Here is a 22557-nt window from a genome sequence, read left to right as displayed (position 1 = left end):
ATACGCATGAAAGCGTGAATCACTACACGGTGCGGTGATGAAATGCCACCCTTGTCTCTACGTGCCCTTGTCCCACATAGATTCCTTCAGCACGCTCTGATGGAGTCGCTCAACATCGCAAAGCACGGAAAATAACACCCATCTGCACTGTGACTTCTTTCTCATTGATATTTCAATTCAATAGAGGCTAACAAGAAATAATGTCATTTAACATCTTAGCCAGTACTTTTCTCAAGTGTGAGAAGAACTGAGTCAACAGGTGAGAGCTGCCGTTGAGTCAGTGAATGGTAGCTGAGAAACTGATTTCTACAATGCAGCAGACTCTAAGTCTTAGTACTTAGATAGTGATAGATTATTCACATGACAGTTTATCAGAGGGGGTCCAATAAAAGAAATGCAGAAATATAAAGTGAATAAACACTTGTCTTTAAAGCCAAGTGTTAGTCACTTAGTTGTGTCTGACTCTTTGTGATCCCATGGACTGTAGCCCGTCAGGCTCCTCCTTCTATGAGATTCTCCAGGTGAAAATACTGGAGTGGGTCGCTATTTCTTTCTCCAAGGAGAAACTCAATTAGTATTAAACTTGTCTTCCAGTTATTTAGTCATTAAGATGAATGACAAAGATGAACATCAGATATCAACCAGCGTCTCTGAATAGGCACATAGAGTCCTAAGAGTTTCTAGTCAGTTGAGATAAATAACAGTGGAGGTGATTTGCAGTCTTTGTGATATTCTGTGAAGGCATAATCATGAAAGTGCAGAGCGTTTTCCTGACACAGCCTGATCTACAGCCTTACTAGGCTTCAGATTTCGTATCCATAAAAGAGGGATAATGATTATTCTCTTCTAGTAGAGATTTTATAGGGCAGAATGGAGGTCGATTTCACAGAATGCACAGCCCACGCGTCCCTGCAAAGTGCTCAGTGAACACTGGCAATTGCTATAATAATTATTGTTCTTCCCATGCTACTAAGGGTTCTTCTCTTATGTTTCTTGAAAATATCTTCTTGAATTGACACTGTATTCTTGACACTAATAGATGGCAATAACGTTATGTTCATTCTGCAGCCCCATAAGGGAAAAAAGTACTGGACTGTGTTTTTCCTCAGCTTGTGTTATATTTAACCAATTACACCACTGCTGGTTGTTGAGTTTCACTGGTTACTGCTGTGAGGGATAACATCGATATACTCACTGTTTGTTCAGGCCACCGTCTTCAAATTGTGCTCCATATACTCAGGTGTCTTTGTAGTTGCTGGCGTATCTTGGGAGGGTGAGCGAGGAAGATATCTTTAACTCACCAAGGCAGCTCTGCCTTGCTGTCCATAGGTTTCTGTACAATATTTTATTTGAACAAAGGGACCCTTGGCTAAAAAGGTTTGAAAACGATTGCTTTCTGGATCATAGATTCTTGTGAACGGCATGAGAATCACAGTCTTGTAATATTGTAATACCTATCCTGTTGTTTCTAGCATGGTAGCAGAGACTTTCAGAGTATGGGGGATACAAATGTGTGTAAGAAATTGTACCTGCCTCTGAGCATTTTAGATGAAGAGCTTCGAAAACTTGCAGGATGACTCAATTCTGTTTTGGAAATGAGAGAACTTCTTGTCCAAATGGTAACATTTGAACAGGTTCTTGAGTAATTAAAAAATGTGTCAGGGTTAATGGGGAAAGGGAATACATGAAGAGAGAAAAGCAAATTGCTGACTGATTTTAAGCAGTTTTTTAAAGGAGATTTAACAGGACTTAAATGAATGCAGGTATGGAACTGGAGTTGCAATAGGTCAGGGAGACAAGGATAACAGTGAGATTTCTTATCTGAATAGCTAGGGAATGAGATGGCCCAAGGGGAGCATGTAGAATAAGACTGGAAGAGGATTAAAAATGGAACCCTGTAAACTGTGACCTCTACCACTAAAGGGAAGGAAAGACAATGAAAAGGGAGGGCCAGTCAATGAAAGAGAATAAGGAGGAAAGGAAGGAAGATGAGGAAATGAGATTAGACTCTTGGGAAATCAAGATTTTTCAGATCATGACTGCTGATCATAATAATGATGCAGAAATATGTGACGAAATGAAGGTTGAAAGTCACCCTCATAACTGTACAAAAAGAAGTATCTGGTGACCATTTTATCTGTACTTGATGGATGGAAATCAGAGTGGAAGGAGCTGAGTTAGTGGGAGTTGAAGAAATAGATGTCAGGGTCAAGGTTGTGTTTTCCACCCAGTTTGAAGTAGACACGAAGGAGGAAGTGAGAATGGTGGGTGACAAAGGAGGTGAAGGAAGAAGAAAAGCTTAGCGTGTGTACAAAGAAAACTATTTCTGAAGCATGTATGATGCATAGAATTTCACTTGCAAATATGTGAACTTTGAGCATACATGTAGGCTAAAAGGAACGAGGGAATCAGAAAATGAAATGACAAAAGAAAAGAAAATTAGAGATGATGTGAAGAGGAAACACCAAGAGGGAATTTGTCTTTCCTAGAACAGGCATCCTTGGAATGGGTTTGAAGAATGTAATGCTTGAATATTTGGCTGCAGAGTTTCTGAAGTTTTCTCAATTTGGGTGTCTGTCTGACCTGAATGGAGGGCTTTTCCAAAAGAGAAACAGACTCGTTAAAAACGACAGTTTGACTCTAATAATAGCTAACACTTATAGGATGCTTACCCTGTGCCAGACACTCCGCTAAGCACTTCATATGCATTGATGCCTCTATCCAACAACTCTATATGGAGATATTATTTTTAATCCCCATTTTATACCAGAAGAAACTGAAGCACAGAAAGTTGAAGTCACATTCTCCAGATCACATAGAATATGGCAGAGCTAAGAGCTGAACCCATGCAGTCTGTAACCAGAGCTTGTGTTTCTAAATCCTGTATTAAACTGTCTACCCAATAGTATTTCTACATGAATTACATAAGTACTCTCAGCCCACTTGCTCTTATTCTAGACTCAGAATCAAGTTTTGGCTATTTGGTTTTCTGCTGTACTTCAGGAAAGGTACACTTGACTTCAAGAAGCTCATGAATATCAAAACCTTAATCACAGCTATTTGGATGACACGAGTTCATGCTTTACAAACCAACCATGGCCCTAGTCATATTAAAATCAAAGTTGCAAAATAAAGAAGCATTCTGCAAAACCTTGTGTACTTCATTTAGATAACAGTGTGCAGAATGAATGGGAAGATAAAAATGCTCAGAATTTCCCATTTCCTTTTCCTTTTTTTAATTTGAAACCCCATGGTACTATGAGTGATATCATCAAGCAGTTTGGTTTGAATATGCTCCGTGCTGGACTCTGCAGATTACCCAACTAATGACATGCACACTCCTTGCCATTGTGACACCTCTCTTCTCTCAAGTGGGAATTTCAAGTGACAGACTAAAGCTGTTTGCTATCAATTTTGCAAAAAAACACATCTGCCAGATAGCCAAGATTTAGTTCAGAGACAGAAATCAATTAATATTCTAATTTGTTACCTGTCATTAGCATCACACCATATTATGCCAAGTCAAAAGTGATAACCTTTATGTAACATATGCTCCTAAAGGAATTTGATTTAGGGAATGTGTTTCATTTCTGTGGAGTGTTACTCCCTGTGTATAAATCCCATTAGAAATTTCAATTACACGGGCAGTAAAAATCATGATGGATTAAAATGAAAGTGTAAAATATGCAGTTGCATATTTATCATAAAGCTGTGTGGCTGTATTCTTGATTTAGTTTTTCTAAAGTTATTTGCCAAACCATTTAAAATTTTAGGTATTTCAGTTGTTTTTTCCCTGTTAGAAAAACCAAGGAGAGAGCTAGCAGCATCATATTTCTAGAGTTGTTACCTAGATTCTCTGACCTTCTACTATTTTATTTTAGGTTGCTGCTGCTGCTAAGTCCCTTCAGTCATGTCTGACTCCGTGCGACCCCATAGATGGCAGCCCACCAGGCTCCCCTGTCCCTGGGATTCTCCAGGCAAGAGCACTGGAGTGGGTTGCCATTTCCTTCTCCAATGCATGAAAGTGAAAAGTGAAAGTGAAGTCGCTGGTAAAAGTAAATCTCCACAGAGGAAGACTGATTACCTGATTTCCAGTGCCTAGGAAAGAAATACAGGAATGGGATAGTGGCTTGGGAAGAAGGAATGAGATAAGATAGCCAAGAGAAAGAAAAAGGGAGAGTTGCACAGATATTTTCCCCATTGATTCTTTTCCTGTTGATGAACAAGGAGGAAAATATAAAATATAGATGATGATAAGTGGAAAAGGCTAAAAGATAAACCTATCACTATAAATATGGAAACAACTTGTTTTTTCAATGTGAATGACACCAAGCATTGAAATGATGCTCTCCTTGATGTTAGAAATCAAATTTTAAAAATTTATTATACTTGATTTATAATGTGTTTATTTCTACAGTACAACAAAGGGATTCAGTAATACATATTTTTACACTCTTTTTCATATTCCTTTCCATTATGGTTTATAACAGGGTATTGAATATAGTTCCCTGTGCCATACAGGAGGACCTTGTTTTTCACCTTAGAATTTTTTCATATGCTTTAAATTTGCAATGTTTTATGGCCTCAAAATCTAAGAGTGGAGGTTCAGGATATAAGCCTGAACATTGATTGATTCATTCATTCACTTGACAAATAGAAATTGAGTGCCCTGTATATATTAAGGATCACCAGGGGTGAAACTATGCATAGAACAGGCCCAGATTTTTCCCTTCATAGAGGTTACATAATTTTGAAGAGAGCCAGAACAATTTAAAAACCAATAATAAAATACATAGCGTTTCAGATGGTGCTAAGTAATACAGTGAGAAATAAAGCAAGGGGGAGAGGACAGGAAATGCTGATGAAGTTGGGATGGGGTGAATGGATTATAATTTTGAATAGCATGGTTGGAGAAGTCCTCATTAAGGAGATGACATTGGGTGAAAGCCTAAAGGAAGTGAGAGAATAGATATTTATTGGGGAACATGAAATCCCACTGTTGCCAACGCTGCCATTGCCTCTCATATTGTTTACTCCTCCAGAGAAGGAAATGATGCTGTAGGCAAGGCAGAATATACATTGGATTTGGTGTTAGTCATTGTTTTCTCTGCTTCTCTCTAACACATTTCTTTTAAAGCCAGCATTTTGATAAAATAGCCAAGTGAGTGTTTGCCCTCATGATAGATGCATTTAGTTTTTGCCCTGTAGTTATGACTTCAAAGTCATATCAAAAGTTAGCTGAATCAGTCCATTAGCTCAGCAGCAGAGAAAGAATGAGAACCTGAGAGCCTGCGTTTCCCCTTTAGGGCTTGCTCTACTGGACCGTCTCCACCTTCCCTAGGTTATGAGTCTTCATGCTGAGAATGGAAATTACTGACAACTGTGCTAAGAGTATCTCTCAGATGTATTTGAATTCATTAAAAGTGGGCAAACGGATCAACAAGTTGCTAGTTCCAGGGAGGATAAGGTTCCTTGCAGTTTAATTCAGTGGCCTCTTTCTCTTACGAATTTTATAAATCGCTCATCTAGATTATTGCAACAACCTGCTTTATTTTCTCTCCTTGTCCCTCTATGCATATTTTCAACATAATAGCAAGAGTGAATTTAAAATTTTTATTTATTTTTAGACTTTCTATTTTATATTGGAGTATAGCTGATTAACAATTTTGTGATTTTAATAGTTTTAGGCGGACAGCAAAGGAACTCAGCTATACACATACACGTATCCATTCTCCTTCAAACTCCCCTCCCATCCAGGCTGCCTGACTTTTAAGAAAAGCCTATGTCAGATCATGGAATACCTCTGCTCGAAATGTTCCAAAGGCATTTTATTTCACTCAGAGTAAAATCTAGTTTCCTTAGAACAGTTCACACAGCGCCACGTCTTGGAGCCTGAGGTTTGCCTTCTGCCTTTCTCTACTTTGCTTTATTCCACCAAAGGCATAGAGTTCCTTGCTGTTCCAGTGGATTCTTGCCTTAGGGGCCTTGTATTTCACAGGTTTTAGAACTTTCTCCTCTAGGTTTCCTTACAAAGGGAAGCAGCTCAGATCATCCAAGCAAATAATAACCTTTTACCCTCTACCCCTTTGACTTTCCCACTTTACTCTTCTGTTTTCCATATATTATTTATCATTCCATGATGGGCCATATACATTTGCCTCCTTATTGACTATTTCTTTTGTGAGGGCCAAAATCTACTTTCCCGTTAGATACTAGATAAGTATCTGTGTGTTTAGCCACTCAGTCATGTCTGGCTCTTTGCAACCCCATGGACTGTAGCCCGCCAGGCTCCTCTGTCCGTGGGATTTCCCAGGCAAGAATATTGGAGTGGGTTGCCATTCCCTTCTCCAGGGGGTCTTCCTGACTCAGGGATCAAACCCAGGTCTCCTGCGTTGCAGGTGCAGTCTTTACTGTCTGGGCCACCAGGGAAGCCCAGATAAGTGTCTGCTGCTGCTGCTAAGTCGCTTGAGTCGTGTCCAACTCTGTGCAACCCCATAGACGGCAGCCCACCAGGCTCCCCGATCCCTGGGATTCTCCAGGCAAGAACACTGGAGTGGGTTGCCATTTCCTTCTCCAATGCATGAAAGTGAAATGTGAAAGTGAAGTCGCTCAGTCGTGTCTGACTCTTAGCGACCCCATTGTCTGCAGCCTACCAGGCTCCTCCATCCATGGGATTTTCCAGGCAGGAGTACTGGAGTGGGGTAGATAAGTGTCTAGTGTATAGTAAATGTTTACATTTGAATAGAAAATACCAACCTGTAATTTAAGATTTAAATTAAATGCCATTGATTGGACTTAGTGCAATACACACTCAAACTTAGGTCCAGTTTATAGTTTCTTTCCAGATGATCACAAAGAAAATGTTAAAAATTGGGCAAACATTTTTGAAGTATTAATTAATGAGTGAAAGAAAACCAAACTTGTAATAATGGAAATGTATGTTTTTGCTACTGTTTAAGAATAATCTTTCAAATGGAATAATTTCATAAATAAAGATAAAAAAAAATATAGACAGCACAACCCATAAACATTAATATTCTCTGGAGAGAAAGAGAAAGAGAGAGAGAGAGAGAGAGAGAGACATTAAAGAAGATAAAAAGAACCCACCTACATTAAATAGAAGATAGTTTTCTTTATAAATTGGATTTTCATTTATTAAGTATATTTTAATACTTTAGAATACTCCCTTTCCAAGAATATACCATTGTATTTTTGAAATACTACCATTCCAACAAAAAATACTACCATTCCAAAAAAAAAAAAAAAAAAAATCAAAGTTACGCTTATGTTAAGAGGAATTCTGCTTTTTGCTTCTAACAGGTAAATTGATTCTCAACCATATACTTTTACACGAGCAACAATATGTAATACTCACATGGAATTTTATGCAACTCATTCATAAACTTCTCCTTCAGCTTGGAGAAGGCATCCTCCTTTCCTTCCCCGGGACTGGCTGGCTCGGTGGCGTTATGGGGCAGGACAGTCGCCACGGTGGTGACTGGCGGGGCTGCCAGCGCCTCGTGATGACTCTCGCTCACCATCGTAGGTTCAGCTGAATCTGTGAGGGGAGGGAAGCAAAAAAAAACACAATTCAGAATGGCTCACCTGCCCCGGGTGAGAGCTATTCTGGAGATGAAAAGACAGGAGGGGCACACCTGCCCGCTGGGTAAATAGCATGCCATTAGCATATTACTTTGTGTTGGCTCATGAAATATTTATGGAACCACAGAGAAAGTTCTTCCCCAGAAGTTAAGGCCATACGTAGTTATTGAAAGCATTCTCTCCTGACAATAGAATGAAACTGTCAAATCTCTTAGTTACTTATACAGGCAATTATTTGCTGTGTAGATTTAACTCTTTAACCCATGTCCTACTGAAATGCACATGAAAGAGTTATTGACAACATACATGCTCTGTACTCTAAACATTTTGTGTTTTTTACAAGGAATGATAAGATGAAATATTTATATTAAAATCGCTGATGAATGATAGCATACATTCAAAATGTTACTCAATTTTAAAATGTTTGTAAAGAATAGTATTGTAATATTGATACTCCAGGATGCCTGAATGTTATACAGAAATTAATTTTTGAATCTCATTTATTGATAGTATGCTTTCCTCCCAGGTTTTTTTTTTTTTTTTTTTTTTTTTTTTGACATTTACCATAGATAATACTGTGACCAATAATTCACCTGTCTTGCTGGGTGAATTTCTGAAACCGCTGTAAATGTGACATGATTAGCTATATATATCAAAGCATTGATGATAAAACATGACTTGTCTAATTATTTTAGTTTATTTAGCTTGATTATATTATTGAACAATTTTATTAAATTTATTCGACTACTTGTTTGTCTCCAAAATATTAAAGAATTAATCCTTAAGGTTTATTGTTTAGTCACTCAGTCTTGTCCAACTCTTTGTGACCCCATTGACTGCAGTATGCCAGGCTCTCAGAGTTTACTCAAACACATGTTCATTGAGTCAATGAAGCCATTCAACCATCTTATCCTCTGTCACCCCCTTCATCTCCTCCCCTCAATCTTTCCCAGCATCAGGGTCTTTTCCAATGAGTTGGCTCTTCACATCAGGTGCCAAAGTATTGGAACTTCAGCTTCAATAGCAGTCCTTCCAATGAATATTCAGGGTTGATTTCCTTTAGGATTGATTGGTTTGATCTCCTTGCTGTCTAAGGGTCTTCTCCAACACCACAGTTCAAAAGCATCAATTCTTCAGTGCTCAGACTTCGTTATGGTCTCTTGCATCCATACACAACTACTGGAAAAATCATAGCTTTGACTACATGGACCTTTGTCAGCAATGTGATGTCTCTGCTTTTTAATATGCTGTCTAGGTTTGCTATAGCTTTCCTTCCAAGGAGCAAGCATCTTTTCATTTCATGGCTGCAGTCACCACCCACAGTGATTTCGGAGCCCAAGAAAACGTAGTCATTGAAACAATCTTAGGCTTGAATGGAGAAAACAGTTCCAGTTTTCTTCACTAGCTGAATGAAGTTTGACAAAGCATTAAACTTCTTAATTGATACATCTTTTGAAATATGAAGAATTGAAACCTGCTCTGCCTAGATTTCTCTTAGTACTTGAGAAGTGCTCATATAAATGTAAGGAAGGTCTTCTAACAGGGTCATATTCTCCAAGCTAAACATATTCTGGATTTTCACACTTTTACCGTATGATATAAGATTTCAGGCTGTGCTGGTGGCAGTGTACATTGTTTGGGACAGGAATAGATAGATACAGATAGGCCTGGATCTAACTTCACGGTCTCAGCAGGGAAGCTGATGGACCCAGAAAGCCCTTTTGAGCTGCAAAGAAATGGATAAGAAGAGAAAACAGATAAAGGATTTTTATAGAATTCAAACTCTCTGTGAATTAATCATGCCTACTTTCATATTTAGTGAAAATATAATTGAAAGTAGAATAATCTCAAATGTATGGGATTTATTAATATCTTAATCAAAACACAGAGATTTTGGATCTTTGGAAAGAAAATAATGGATGAGCCTGGTACAAGAAAGTGAAGGTCGCTTAGTCATGTCTGACTCTTTGTGACTCCAGGGACTACACAGCCCATGGAACCCTCCAGGTCAGAACACTGAAGTGGGTAGCCTTTCCCTTCATCAGGGGATCTTCCCAACCCAGGAATCAAACCTAGGTCTCCCACATTACTGACAGATTCTTTACCAGTTGAGCCACAAGGGAAGCCCAAGAATACTGGAGTGGGTAACCTATCCCTTCTCTAGTGGATCTTCCTGACCCAGGAGTCAAACCAGGGTCTCCTGCATTGCAGGCAGATTCTTTACCAACTGAGCTTGATACATATATGCAAATAATCAAATTTTATAATTATTCTCTTTTCAAAGCTCTGAATTTTTCACTAGTAGCTACTAATAAAATCCTAAGGGGGTAGAATCAGACAGACAGGGGTTCAGGGCTTCTCTGTTCTTGAGTTTCTTCATTTGTAAAAGGAGAATAATCATACTAAGTATGTGAGGTTTTAATTTATGCAAAGAACTAAGCACAATGTCTGGCATATAAGTTTGTTTCTTCTGTTGATTAATTGATCAATAAGTTGATTGATCTATCCCTCTCTCCATTTCCTAAGAGTTTTTGGCAGCTCAGATTTTTTCCAGATTGTGGAAAAATTTTATTTTTTCTGATTCAAGGTCACTTTTCAGAAGCTTTCCCTAATTTTCTGATTCTGCTTAGCTTTGGCTCTTGTCTCCCTGCAAAAATTTAGAGTACTGTTTTCACTGTTGGCACAACTTAGATGAAACTATTGATACTAATGATACCTTAGCTCTCACATTTCATGTGACTCAGCAAGACTTCAATTACATACACCATAAATGTGAACATATGCATGAAATATTTGTATATATTAAAAAATGGATTTGATCCTCTACTATGAGAATCACCAGATGTGAGATGCATCATTACTTGTCTCCATAGGATAGTTGAGGATGTTTGAGGAATTGTGGTTTATTGTGGGATTTAAAGGAAATGATTGTGCTAAATAAAATAACAAAGTACAACAGTGTCATCATTAAATTAAAGGTATATTATCTGTTTCAGCTCAATTTCTGTCATGTTCTGAAAGTGGAATGTCATTCTTGGGATGAGCCTGATGTTCAGCTGTTCCCTCTAACTTGCTACACACTTGTTTACAGGTTTTGTGCACACAGATGTTTGGGTCCTTTCTCTTGGATTGCTAAATATTTTCATATTTCCCCAGTTTATCCTGGAATGTAAAACATTTCTATATGTAAGTTGAGTGGTCCAAAAGGCTATAGGAAAAATAATGCATGTTAAAGAGAGTCACCATGTAGAAAATGACCTTGAAGTTTATTCAGTAGTTTTTGCTGTTGTTGCTAAAGAAGTAAATGAATGTTCCTGTAATTTGCAAAAAAGATCCTTTTCAGACATAAGGTATACCTGGTACCTGGAAGAGGTTTTATTAAAAAAGGTAATATCTATAAACTTGTAACTTACTAACCAATGATATTATCCCAACTTTTCCTGATTTAAAAAAAAATCAAGAAAAGATTATGTAAGAAATATACAGGCAATGCTTCTTTTTACTTAATGTATACCATGTGAAATTAAAAAAGTCTTTTGGAAGTTATAAAGATATAATGGGCAGTTAAGGATCTAATATACTAACAAAGACTAATTGATTGCTGAATTTATTTTTATTCTTTAATATTCTGAAAGATATTGTCTGTAAAGAACAAAACTAAGAATATTTATGTTGCTCTTGAAAATGCATATTTATGGAAATAGGATGCTTATGAAGAAGCATCATTTTGCTGATGTAAAAACTAGCCAATTATTCAGTCCTGACTATTATGATGATTATATATTCTCTTATATACTTTAGTGCATGTGGTCTTGATTGTTTATTTATAAAAAAAAATTTATGTTCTATTCAACTCTTGGTAAAACAAAAAAGCCAACAATTACTGAGGATTTGATAAGTGGTTTAGATATAGGAAATCAGAGTTCCCACACTACTCCCATGAGATAAGGGTAATTAGCACCCATTTTACAGGTGAGGAAACTAAGACCAACTGGTTCCTAGATGGTAGTAACTAGTGGAGTTGAGATTTGTACCTAGGTGTCCTAGCCACTAGTATAAGGGATATGTATACTATGAGATAAAATCTAGTAAAGTTGTTTTTTGAAAGAGTTTTGGACCATAACCCTTAGTAAGTAGTACGTTATATATTGTACTTCCGTATTCACATTCTTCCACTATATGTTATATTTGGAACACATATCACATTGGGAAACTTGTCCTTGCTATGTGTGAAATATTCTGATATATTCCATTCTATTCTGTTCTATTTTAGTAAATTCTAATTCTTCTTATTAGCTTTACAAACCACTATTGGTTTCATAACTGTTTGGACAATCACTATGGTAAGGGACCTGTTAAGATACAATAATACTAAACGAGGCTAATAAAAACTAAAGATGCCATTTATTAAGAATTTACTATGTGTCAAGATGCTGGCATTGATTTTTAAGTGTAATGTCCTCAATCTCTCCCTGCAACTCTGAAAAGTAACTTGGTCTTATTTTATAGGGGAAAAAAAGGATTGTGAAGAGATTAAGTGACTTGTTCTACACAGATTTAACCTGATCCAAGGTTCCTTCCATTAATTTTCTTCAATAATAACATTTAAGTGTTATTAAGCAATTAAATTAGTACTGGAAAGGTATTTTATGATTTTCTTTTGAATTGAAAAAAAATTTGCATTTCTATTCACAAGTTTACCAGTGAACAGAAAACACAAGTCACCTTACTAATAGAAAAGAGATTGATTAACTTTAGAGGCATAGTTACTGAGTTTGTTAAAGTGGAATTAACATCTTGGAGTGTGCCAAGAGAAATATTATTGAATAGAAAAATAAATTCTCCCCCAGAAGAAAGCTGAAGGTGACAAACAAGCAATTCTCAAATATATACATATTGCCCCTGAAAAAAAAAACCAGTGCTTAATTTCACAAATAGTCAAAGAACTGAAAGTTAATACATAGTCTTTGTAAATGGGGATAAATATGGATGTGAAGGTGAGTATACAAAAAACTTGACAATGGGTAAAAGACCATAGTTTAGAAAAATACTTTATAGAGGCCAAAGTAACAGAACAGAGTCTATATAAGCACTCATTTTTTTCTAGAAATTCACAATAAAGAATTAATATAAGGATGTTTATAGTAACTCATTTGTAGTATTTTAAGACCAGAAATTACCTAACAAATTAAAATTATAATCCACAAAATAATGTTATTAAAATTAAAGGTTAATATTTACAAATCTGTAAATATATTACAGTATTAGTTGAAAGTGCAAATGACTAAACATTATATAAAGTATTTCCAATTTCTCTGGATAAGATTATTTTGTAAAAAAGGATTGGAAAGATGTACTTAAAAATGTCAACATTGTGGTAGTATATTCACTTTTTTTAAATGTATGTTTATATTGTCAACATATTATAAGCCTGAATTGTTTTAGATTATGCATAGGGAGAAAAGCTTTAAAACTGTTTTGCTCTTAACGAAACTGTACTTTGCAAAAAGAGATTTATTTCCTAACACCAGATTTAAAAAAAACTGCTTTACGATGTAATATAAAAAGCTAAACTGCTAGAAAGAAGGATTCAGCTACATGTTTAGCAAATATAATATGCAAAATGGTGACTGGGTAAAATAGAATATAGAAAAAAATTTAAGGCATCATGAAGGCTAATACATTTGTGGTATAAAATGAGGAAAATCAGAATTTTTGGTTGCCATGACAACTTCCCTCTGTTCCTTATATTTATTCTACTTAGTAGGACTTTAATTATGTCTATCTCTGGGTCTACAAATTCATATGGATTTCTTGGCTTATACAGTGATTTAGTCTACCAACCTGCATCAACATAATGATTTTTTGTTGAAAGAACTATTTCCACCTGTATTTAAGTACTGCACCTTATCATAATAGCATGCAAAATTAAAGAGCAAACAGGAGAAGAAGGTCAAAAAATATTGAAAAATACATTATTACTAAGAAAGGACTTTGAATGTAGAAATGCTCCAAACTGAAACTAATTCTTGCAGAAATTATTACAGAAACCAGGAGATATCACAGAATGAATTAGTATGTATTTTTGAGATGGAGGGCAACATGTAGTGATTTTATGCCATCAGAATTTCCTTTGACCTCCTCTAAGTGTAGGTGAAAATCCTAAGAAGATGCCCTGTGCGTCCCTCCCCCCACTTCAGAATGAGGTCTTCAGCTTCAAGGAGAGCTCTTGCCGACAACTCACAACTGAGGAATCTCTCCTAAAGAAATGCCTTTGGCTAAAGGGAACTGCTTTGCCCAGGCTTAAACCCACTTCCCCAGGGACAGCCCACACCCAGTGCCTGGGATGCTGGTGGAAAGGTCTGTCCCCCTGTCTTAGTTTGGTTCATATCTGAAGCGCCCTCTGGGACCAGCTAAAGGCTGTGGTAACTGCATCAGTTTCAGCAACCCTCCTTGCCTAAGCCTGCTTCCACCACTCTCTTAACATGGAAAGCATCCTCCAGTAAGCCACCTCTGACTCAGAGCAGCTTTCCAGGGAATCCAACTTATGATACCCACTCTGAAAGATTTTGGGGGAAAAAAAAAACCACTGTCAAAAGCTTCATTTAAATTCTTTCCCAACCCAAGGATCCTTAGGCAGTAAGTGAACTCTCACAACATGATCAAAACCCTCTACAAGTGTGCAAATGTTTGAATGCAAGGCTTCAGGGGTACCTTCTCTCTCTTTGTATACTTTCCCTTGCAGGAAGTAAGAGGACAGCTAGAGACAGAATGGTCCCTGTCGTGGCAGGAGAAAGGTGACTTCTGGCGACAGTGGCAATAAAATGGCAACAGAGAAAAGGTTGTTTATCAGAACTTAGAGCAAATGGAAGCATAGCATGCAGCCTATCTTCATGAAACCATAAAACATACAGGCTCCTGGGCCATCTATCTTCAAAATATTGATTCAAAATATATCCAGGTATGTCCAGATTTTACCTATTTGTTTCATCACAAAAGTCTCATAAGAGGTGCAGGAAGAATCCTGCTCAAGAGTATGGTTCTCAGTCAGTATCTCTCATAGATGTCTGCAAATTGCATACAAATGGGCCTGCTTAGCTTTACTCTGTAAAAAGAGTCAACATTTCTCCTCAATCCCACAGATGTCAGTTATGAATACTGCTGCTGTTGCTGCTAAGTCGCTTCAGTCGTGTCCGACCCTGTGCGACCCCATAGATGGCAGCCCACCAGGCTCCTCTGTCCCTGGGATTCTCCAGGCAAGAACACTGAATAGTGAGATGTCCTTAATAAGTGAATCCCAGGGCTTGCCCATCTGTAGCCCCTTTCCACTGGAACTTCATGCTCACAGACTCTAATGGTGGGAAAGGATCTATGTAGATTACACCATCATCCCATGGATGCAGCAAGTTTAAGGAAGAATGAATATCTCATTCAAGAGCACCTCACTTAGATGCTGGCCTGAGGCCAATGACACTCTTTAGCATGAAAAGCTGAGTGAGGCCAGTAAGATTCTCTTTAGGAATTGAAGCTATGAGATACCCTAAAGAAAGTGAAGCGTAGAGAAGAGAAGAAGCATGCGCACCATCACAGAGTTAATAAGTAAGAGAGTCAGAGTTCCAAATGCAGCTGATCACAGGGTTCACGTCTGTGACCACCATGCACTCCCTCCCTCTGGCCGTCCTGCTTGCTTTGACTTGGTTTTTTAGTTCTTTCTGAGTTTTACTACGTAGTATCTTACAAAAACTAATATTGATAGTAATCTGAGTATATGTACCTTATTAATCAAGAAAGCATAATGAGAAGTAAAATCTGCTATGTGGGTTCACTAGGCTTGGTTGTTTCTGGAATATCTGAATTTATAGCCGGAGATGCTGAATTCTTTTACTCAATCTGCCCTGCATGCATAACTGGAGGTGTGTGGAGGAGTGAAAGACCTGACGAGGTTGAGATATGGGGCCCCTATTGTGCAGGTTTATCAAAGTGCCATGGAGACTCATTGGTCGTGCAGTGATTAAAACATTCAAATGTGAATACATTTTTTTTCACAATACATTTTCTCCCATGTTTTTACATCTGTGAAATGAGGATTTATTTGCCTTATAATCGATGGCATCTTACTATCACTGTCAGCCAGGCCTGTGCACACCCAACTATCTTCCTACTTCCATTGATGTTCCAGTAACAAATCATTTAAGGGCCATTTGAGGAAGAGATCTGAATCCTGGCAGTGGTCTGAAGCTTTCTATTGTAAGCTCATACACTCAAAACTAGCAGAATGAGAGTCAAACAGTTTGGAAGATTTTAGAAGCACTAATGGAACAATAGTTTAAGAAATGCTTTATCGGACACTCTTGATGGCACAAAGGAAAACGGTGTGTAAGAAAAAGATGGGTATCATTAACTCTGAGTTGAGAACAGATTTAGAAATCTTTGTAACTTACTAACCAATCTCTTTTGCTTTTATTTTCCTTATTTGCATACACGAAAATGACACAAAATAAAATCTGTCTAAATAAGTCAATGATCATTCAAAAAGTACAAAATAAAAATGCAAGTGATATGAAACCATTTCTTGACATAGTTTGTAGTACTTTTTCTTACTGGTCTATGAAATATAGACCAGCATCTTATAATTAATGGTTTCTTAGAGTACATGAAATAGACATTTCCTAAAGAATAAGAGAAAGCATGAGCATTGTTTACAAATAATATATTATAAAGTAATAAACTGTATAAAATTTTAAACAAACCGAGTTTCTCATTCCCAGAAGATCAATCACAATTTTATTTAATAACTATAGTCAACACAAATTTCAGAACTAGCTAAATAAAAATGAATCCCCAAGCCAAATGAAAACCATATTCACTGTGACATTATTTCCCCCCTTAGATCTATAATATAGAGCATAAAAGAATGGAAACAATACATATCCAAGTCAAAACCCAAGTACTGAATTATTGTGGTAATGATACAGAAAATCAAGAATTCTTATACAAATTGAAAATTTCCCACCTATAATAGGGAAAAAATCTTGGAAATTGGGATATCAGAGATGTTTCTAAAGCATTTAATAATAAATTCACAAATTTAACATTTTTTTTCTAGTAACCCACTTATGTGCACCCATTTCCCTACTAATGCAGTTTCAAAAACTATAATTTATTTTCAAAGCATCACTCAATAATGGAGAACTTTTATAGCTTTAAAAGACCTCCCAAGATTTTGGTAAGAATGACAGGGTCATGATCAAGAAAAGACAGCAAAAGAGCTATTTCAAATGCATTATAAAGACTTCAAGTGCATTTTGTAGTGTTTAAAAATGAGAGTTAAAGTCTCCCTTTTTTATTTTTTGATTAAAAAAAAAAGACATGAAAGCCTAGAGATGGAAAGGCAATTTTGCAAGGATTAATTTGGCATAATTTTCATTAACAATGTTTTTGTGTACAATATTAATTGAAGTTACCTCTTGTGTTGTTATTTAGTCACTAAGTTGTGTCTGACTCTTTTGTGACCCCATGGACTGTAGCCCACCAGGCTCCTCTGTCCATGGTATTTCTCAGGCAAAACCCACTACAAATACTGTAGTGGGTTGCCATTTCCTTCTCCAGGGTATCTTCCTGACTCAGCGACACTGCATTGCAGGCAGTTTCTTTATGACCGAGCCAGCTGGGAACCCCATCGCCTCTATACAATAAGATAAAACTCGATGCTTTTGGCAGTTTTGGAACAGACACAGGTTAACTGGGTCAAGCCAACTGACTCTCAAAATGTTTTCTATAGCAGTAACAGAATAATCATTTGGAATTCCCATTTTCCATCACCTTGCTGAAATCCTGCTCTGAATTCTTGCTGTTTCTGAGCTGCAGCACTTGAGATAAAATGTAAGCTTGTGACTCAAAGCCCTCTTTGATCAGTGTGCAAACTGTCATAGTTTTGTTACACAGGGAAGGAAAACTTTAAAATTCACCTATCCACAATTCAGATTGTGGTAAATACGATGGAAATTGCTGCAGTATCCAGTTAAAAACAGTATATTAATAAAGAAAATACCTAACACTTAATAAGCCTGTACTATTAGCAGACATTTCTTTAAGAGCTTGAAACATAGTTCACTTAATGCTCACTAACTAACTAAACCCCATGAGTCAGGCTGTATTATGTCTTTTATAGACAAGAAAATTTACCAAAGCTTGCATAGCTAGTAAGTGGTGGAACGAGGCTTTGAATTGCAACAGGGCTAGCTCCAGGGCCCGTGGAATTTTGCCTCACTAATAAATAAATACATGTTGAATGAATAAATTGTGCACCTAGATTGTATCTGGCATGATCCTGGGTGCTCTAGATATTTTAAGTTCATTCACCATCTGTATGCACCCCTATGCACAGGGATGCATATAGATGGTTTAAATCCAATGTGATATATGCCCTAGTAGAAATGATTATGAAAGACTGAACTGAGAGGACACACCAAACCTCACTGGAATTTAAATATCTGTGTAGTTGGTCCTGAAGGCTAAGTTCATATACTAAATATATTGGATACAAAGTCTTAAAAAGTGATTTGGCTTATTCTTCCTGAATTCAACCTTCTATTAGTGTGCTAATAAATTAATTTGGGGATCTGAGACTTGAATGAACAATACACACAATTTACCAATTAATAATAAACAAGATCATGGGTTAGTTGCTTACCTAACAGTTATTCCTTCCTTCTGATTTTGGATAAGGCATGTTTTTTATTTTTTCCAGGTAACTACTACTCCTTATCCCCTGCTCATGGATAAATCTTACTGTCTCTTGTCAGTCATGGTCATCCCATACTTCTTCCCAGTGGATGGTTAGTGCAATGGCAAGTAATCCAGTTTGGGCCTTTGTGGTACAAAGAAGTCTAATGGGACTTGAAAGTCTACTGGGTGATGTCTGGGAAAGTTTCTCTAACTCCTAAAAATGTATACACAGGAAGTAATTAATCTTTCATTGGTTGGTGTTATATTTGTGTGTGGCAAATGTGTTTTACATTTGTGTGTGTAACAAGTAGAACTGCTTGTAACCATGTTGTGATCATGAGAAACTCTAGTAAAGGAGCTGAAAGTTGGGAGGAATCATGATGCTCATGTAAACCTACAATCACCATACCTTGGAACTTCTTTCAATAAGAGATAATATATTTTCTTTATGGTTTGATCCATTTTGTGTTGCATTTGGTAACCACCTACAGTCCTAGGTGGTACCAGTGGTAAAGAACCTACCTGCAAAAGCAGGAGACACAAGAGACAAAGGTTCAATCCCTGGGTCGGGAAGATCCCCTCGAGAACAAAATGGCAACTCACTCCAGTATTCTTGCCAGGAAAACTCCATGGTCAGAGGAGCCTGGCAGGCTATCATCCACGGGATCACAAAGAGTTGGACACAGCTGAGCACACATGCATGCACACTCAGAGTCAAAAGCTAGCAACTACAAATACTTTCTAACATGATCTCCACAATAACAAAAACGAAATATCTTCCATAGGCTTATTTTATACTATGCTATGCTAAGGCTGCTTGCCCATATCCTTTACTGTGTGTGTATCTGACCTCTAGTTTTTAATTCTTAGTCTAAGAGACACTGATTACATTTTCTCCTGTTCAGAACAGACCCTCTACATGCCATGAATTATGGTGAAGATCGTAGTCCTACATCCTAAAGTGCTAGATAAATACAAACTGAATTGATTTGAAATACCAGAAAATTTTGGCTTTTTCATTGGTTCTAATTTAGAAGCTTTTAAAGGTTTAGGTAAGGTTCTAATTTTGTACATTTTATTCAAATCAAATGATCTATGTTCTAATATGTCCACCACCAATCAAAATGTGTGAGTTTGGGGACATTGTACAACTGCGCCTTGATCCACTTGGAATATCATAGAAGTAAGTCAGGGGGAACCAAACACTTGGGAAGCATATTTGAAAGGCAGGTGCCCTATCGTGTCCATTACGTGGCACACCCTTCAAGCGTTTCTTTGTTGTTGTTTAGTCGCCAAGTTGTGTCTGACTCTGCAGCCCATGAACTGCAGCCAGTTCCTTAGTGGGTTCCTTTTCTTTTGCTTCCCCTCCTCTCACATATAAGGATCACTGTGAAAAATACGACTTTGATAAAAATCGTTATTGATAGTTTTTTTTAACCTTCATTTAGCCAGCAATTGGACTCAATGCCATTTCCACCATTTGAGTGGTTCAGTAACAGGACAGATGAATGTATCACAGTTTGTATTGTAGATCTTCAAAGGAAGAATTTAGTGTAATAGTTTGGTGTTGAGAAACACGATCTGTAAATATCCTCTCATTTGCATAATAAACAGGCATGCTGGTTTACTGACAGCAATATGTAGAGTCAAATTGCTTTTTCATTGTAGATTTAGTAATTATAGACACTATAATTTTCTTGACATAAAGTCATTCTGTATGTAGTCTTATCTCTTTAGGTTTTTCCCCAAGCATATGAATAACTTGATATTATGATACGGTGGAAGAAAATGGAAAAGTGATCTAAAGTACTTGTCCTGAATGTGCCCATCGTCCTCTTTGAAAGCTGTGGGGTGACTTTTAATGTCAGAATGCTATATTACAACAACTTTCTGATATTCTCAGTTAGAAACTATCTCTACCTTACTGCGAAGCAACAGATGCAGGGAAGATTTACAACTTGCCCCATTGTGTAGCTCAAGAGCATTGATATTTAGAACCCCAGGTTTATTTAAACAACCCGGTTATAAACTATGATGCTTTTGTTGGGAGAAAATGTTGATATTTAGCCAAACATTTTCTTTATTTCATGCCATTAATATGCAACTGCTTTTCCTTAAAACAGGTAATAGCAATAGCTGAATCTCAATTAATATCCAACTAAAAAGATATTTCAGAATGAGGGCACACTGTTACAGAGTCATCACTGAATGTCATATTACAGATAAACTAACACTTTTTCCAAGGTACAAGTATACTAATAGCATGAATAAAATATGAGTGCTGATTTCAATCAGCTAAAAGTCACCCTGTATTATAGAAGGTGAAATAGAGAATCAAATAGGAGCTATGACTTAATATCATTTCACTTGTTTACCAGAGATTTTGTTTTTGGACATCACCTGAGGACTTTTGAAATCAAAGACCAAATCAGTGAGAAAAAAATAGCAAAAAAAAAAAAAAAAAAAAAAAAAGCACACACCAAAACTGAAACCAAAAGACTGTGTGAAAGCTTTGTGCCAAACAAAGAAAGAAAAAGAAATACTAGTAAAGCACCACCAAAATTAATGGAGTAAAATTATAAAATTGAACTGAAATATAAGCGTTTTTATAGCAACAACTGTGAATCACATAATGTTCAAGGCTAGAAGTATAAAAAATAGGCAAACTATAGCTCTACTAGAAACCTTCAAGTTACACAGGTGAAAATAATAACATATCTAAAGGAAAAATAAATCAAAATGTAGGGATTAGGGTGTAAAAATGATAAAATCCATAAGGGGCAAGGAGACCTGACCCAGGAATCAAACCCAGGTCTCCCACATCAGAGGCAGATTCTTTACCATCTGAGCCATCAGGGAAGCCTACAAAGTTAGTAGTGTAGTTAAAGAAGGAGTATGTGAGCACATGTGAGCTCATGAATGGCCAGCTTGAGAGGAATCTCAGTTCTGACTCTTGTCTTTTCTTAGCTATAAAAATCAGAGCATTCTAAGCCAGTGTTTCACCAAAACTAGACAAAGATGCCACAAAAAAAGAAAACTACAGGACAATATCACTGATGAACATAGATACAAAAATCCTTATATTAAAACATATTAATTAGATCATATTAAAAACATGTTAATATGTATTAAAAAGATCATACATCATGACCAAGGGGGCTTTATCCCAGGGATGCAAGCTTTCTTCAATATTCACAAGTCAATCAATGTGATACACCACATTAAAAAACTTAAGGATAAAAACCATATGATTATCTCAATATATGCAGAGAAAGCCTTTGACAAAATTCAGCACCCATTTATGATAAAAACTCTCCAAAAAGCAGGCATAGAAGGAACATACCTCAACATAATAAAAGCCATATATGATAAACCCACAGCAAACACTATCCTCAATGGTGAAAAATTGAAAACATTTCCCCTAAAGTCAGGAACAAGACAAGGGTGCCCACTCTCACCACTACTAGTCAACATTGCTTTAGAAGTTTTAGCCACACAAATCAGAGAAGAAAAAGAAATAAAAGGAATCCAGGTTGGAAAAGAAGTAAAACTCCCACTTTTTTTGCAGATGACATGATCCTCTACACAGAAAACCCTAAAGACACCACCAGAAAATTACTAGAGCTAATCAATGAATACAGTAAAGTTGTAGGGTATAAAATTAACACACAGAAATCTCTTGCATTCCTATACACTAACAATGAGAAAACAGAAAGAGAAATTAAGAAAACTATCCCATTCACCATTGTGATGAAAAGAATAAAATACTTAGGAATAAATCTACCTAAAGAAACAAAAGACCTATATACAGAAAACTATAAAACACTAATGAAAGAAATCAAAGATAACAGAAATAGATGGAACATAAAAACATGGAACACACCATGTTCATGGGTTGGAAGAATCAATATAGTGAAAATGAGTATACTTACCCAAAGCAATATATAGATTTAATGCAATCCCTATCAAGCTACCAACAGTATTTTTCACAAAACTAGAACAAATAATTTCACAATTTGTATGGAAATATAAAAAACCTCGAATAGCCAAAGCAATCTTGAGAAAGAAGAATGGAACTGGAGGAATCAACCTGCCTGACTTCAGACTATACTACAAAGCTACAGTCACAGAGAGTATGGTACTGGTACAAAGGCAGAAATATAGATTAATGGAACAAAATAGAAAGCCCAGAGATAAATCCACACACCTATGGACACCTTATCTTTT

General features: G+C 36.7%; 1 protein-coding gene across 2 annotated transcripts in view; it reads right to left on the bottom strand.

Annotated features, from left to right (window-relative positions):
* The window catches only part of SYT1 (synaptotagmin 1), a 580172-nt gene that overhangs the window by 211279 nt on the left and 346336 nt on the right, over nt 1-22557 (bottom strand). For both annotated transcript variants that reach the window (XM_065934135.1, XM_065934136.1), the window contains one exon: nt 7376-7558. In XM_065934135.1, coding sequence (XP_065790207.1) covers nt 7376-7541 — 166 coding nt within the window. In that variant the 5' untranslated portion in view covers nt 7542-7558. The remainder of the gene's footprint in view (nt 1-7375; nt 7559-22557) is intronic.

The sequence above is a fragment of the Muntiacus reevesi genome, chromosome 4, assembly GCF_963930625.1.
Source record: "Muntiacus reevesi chromosome 4, mMunRee1.1, whole genome shotgun sequence".
Classification (NCBI taxonomy): Eukaryota; Metazoa; Chordata; class Mammalia; order Artiodactyla; family Cervidae; genus Muntiacus; species Muntiacus reevesi.
This window is presented reverse-complemented; position numbering and strand designations above follow the sequence as displayed.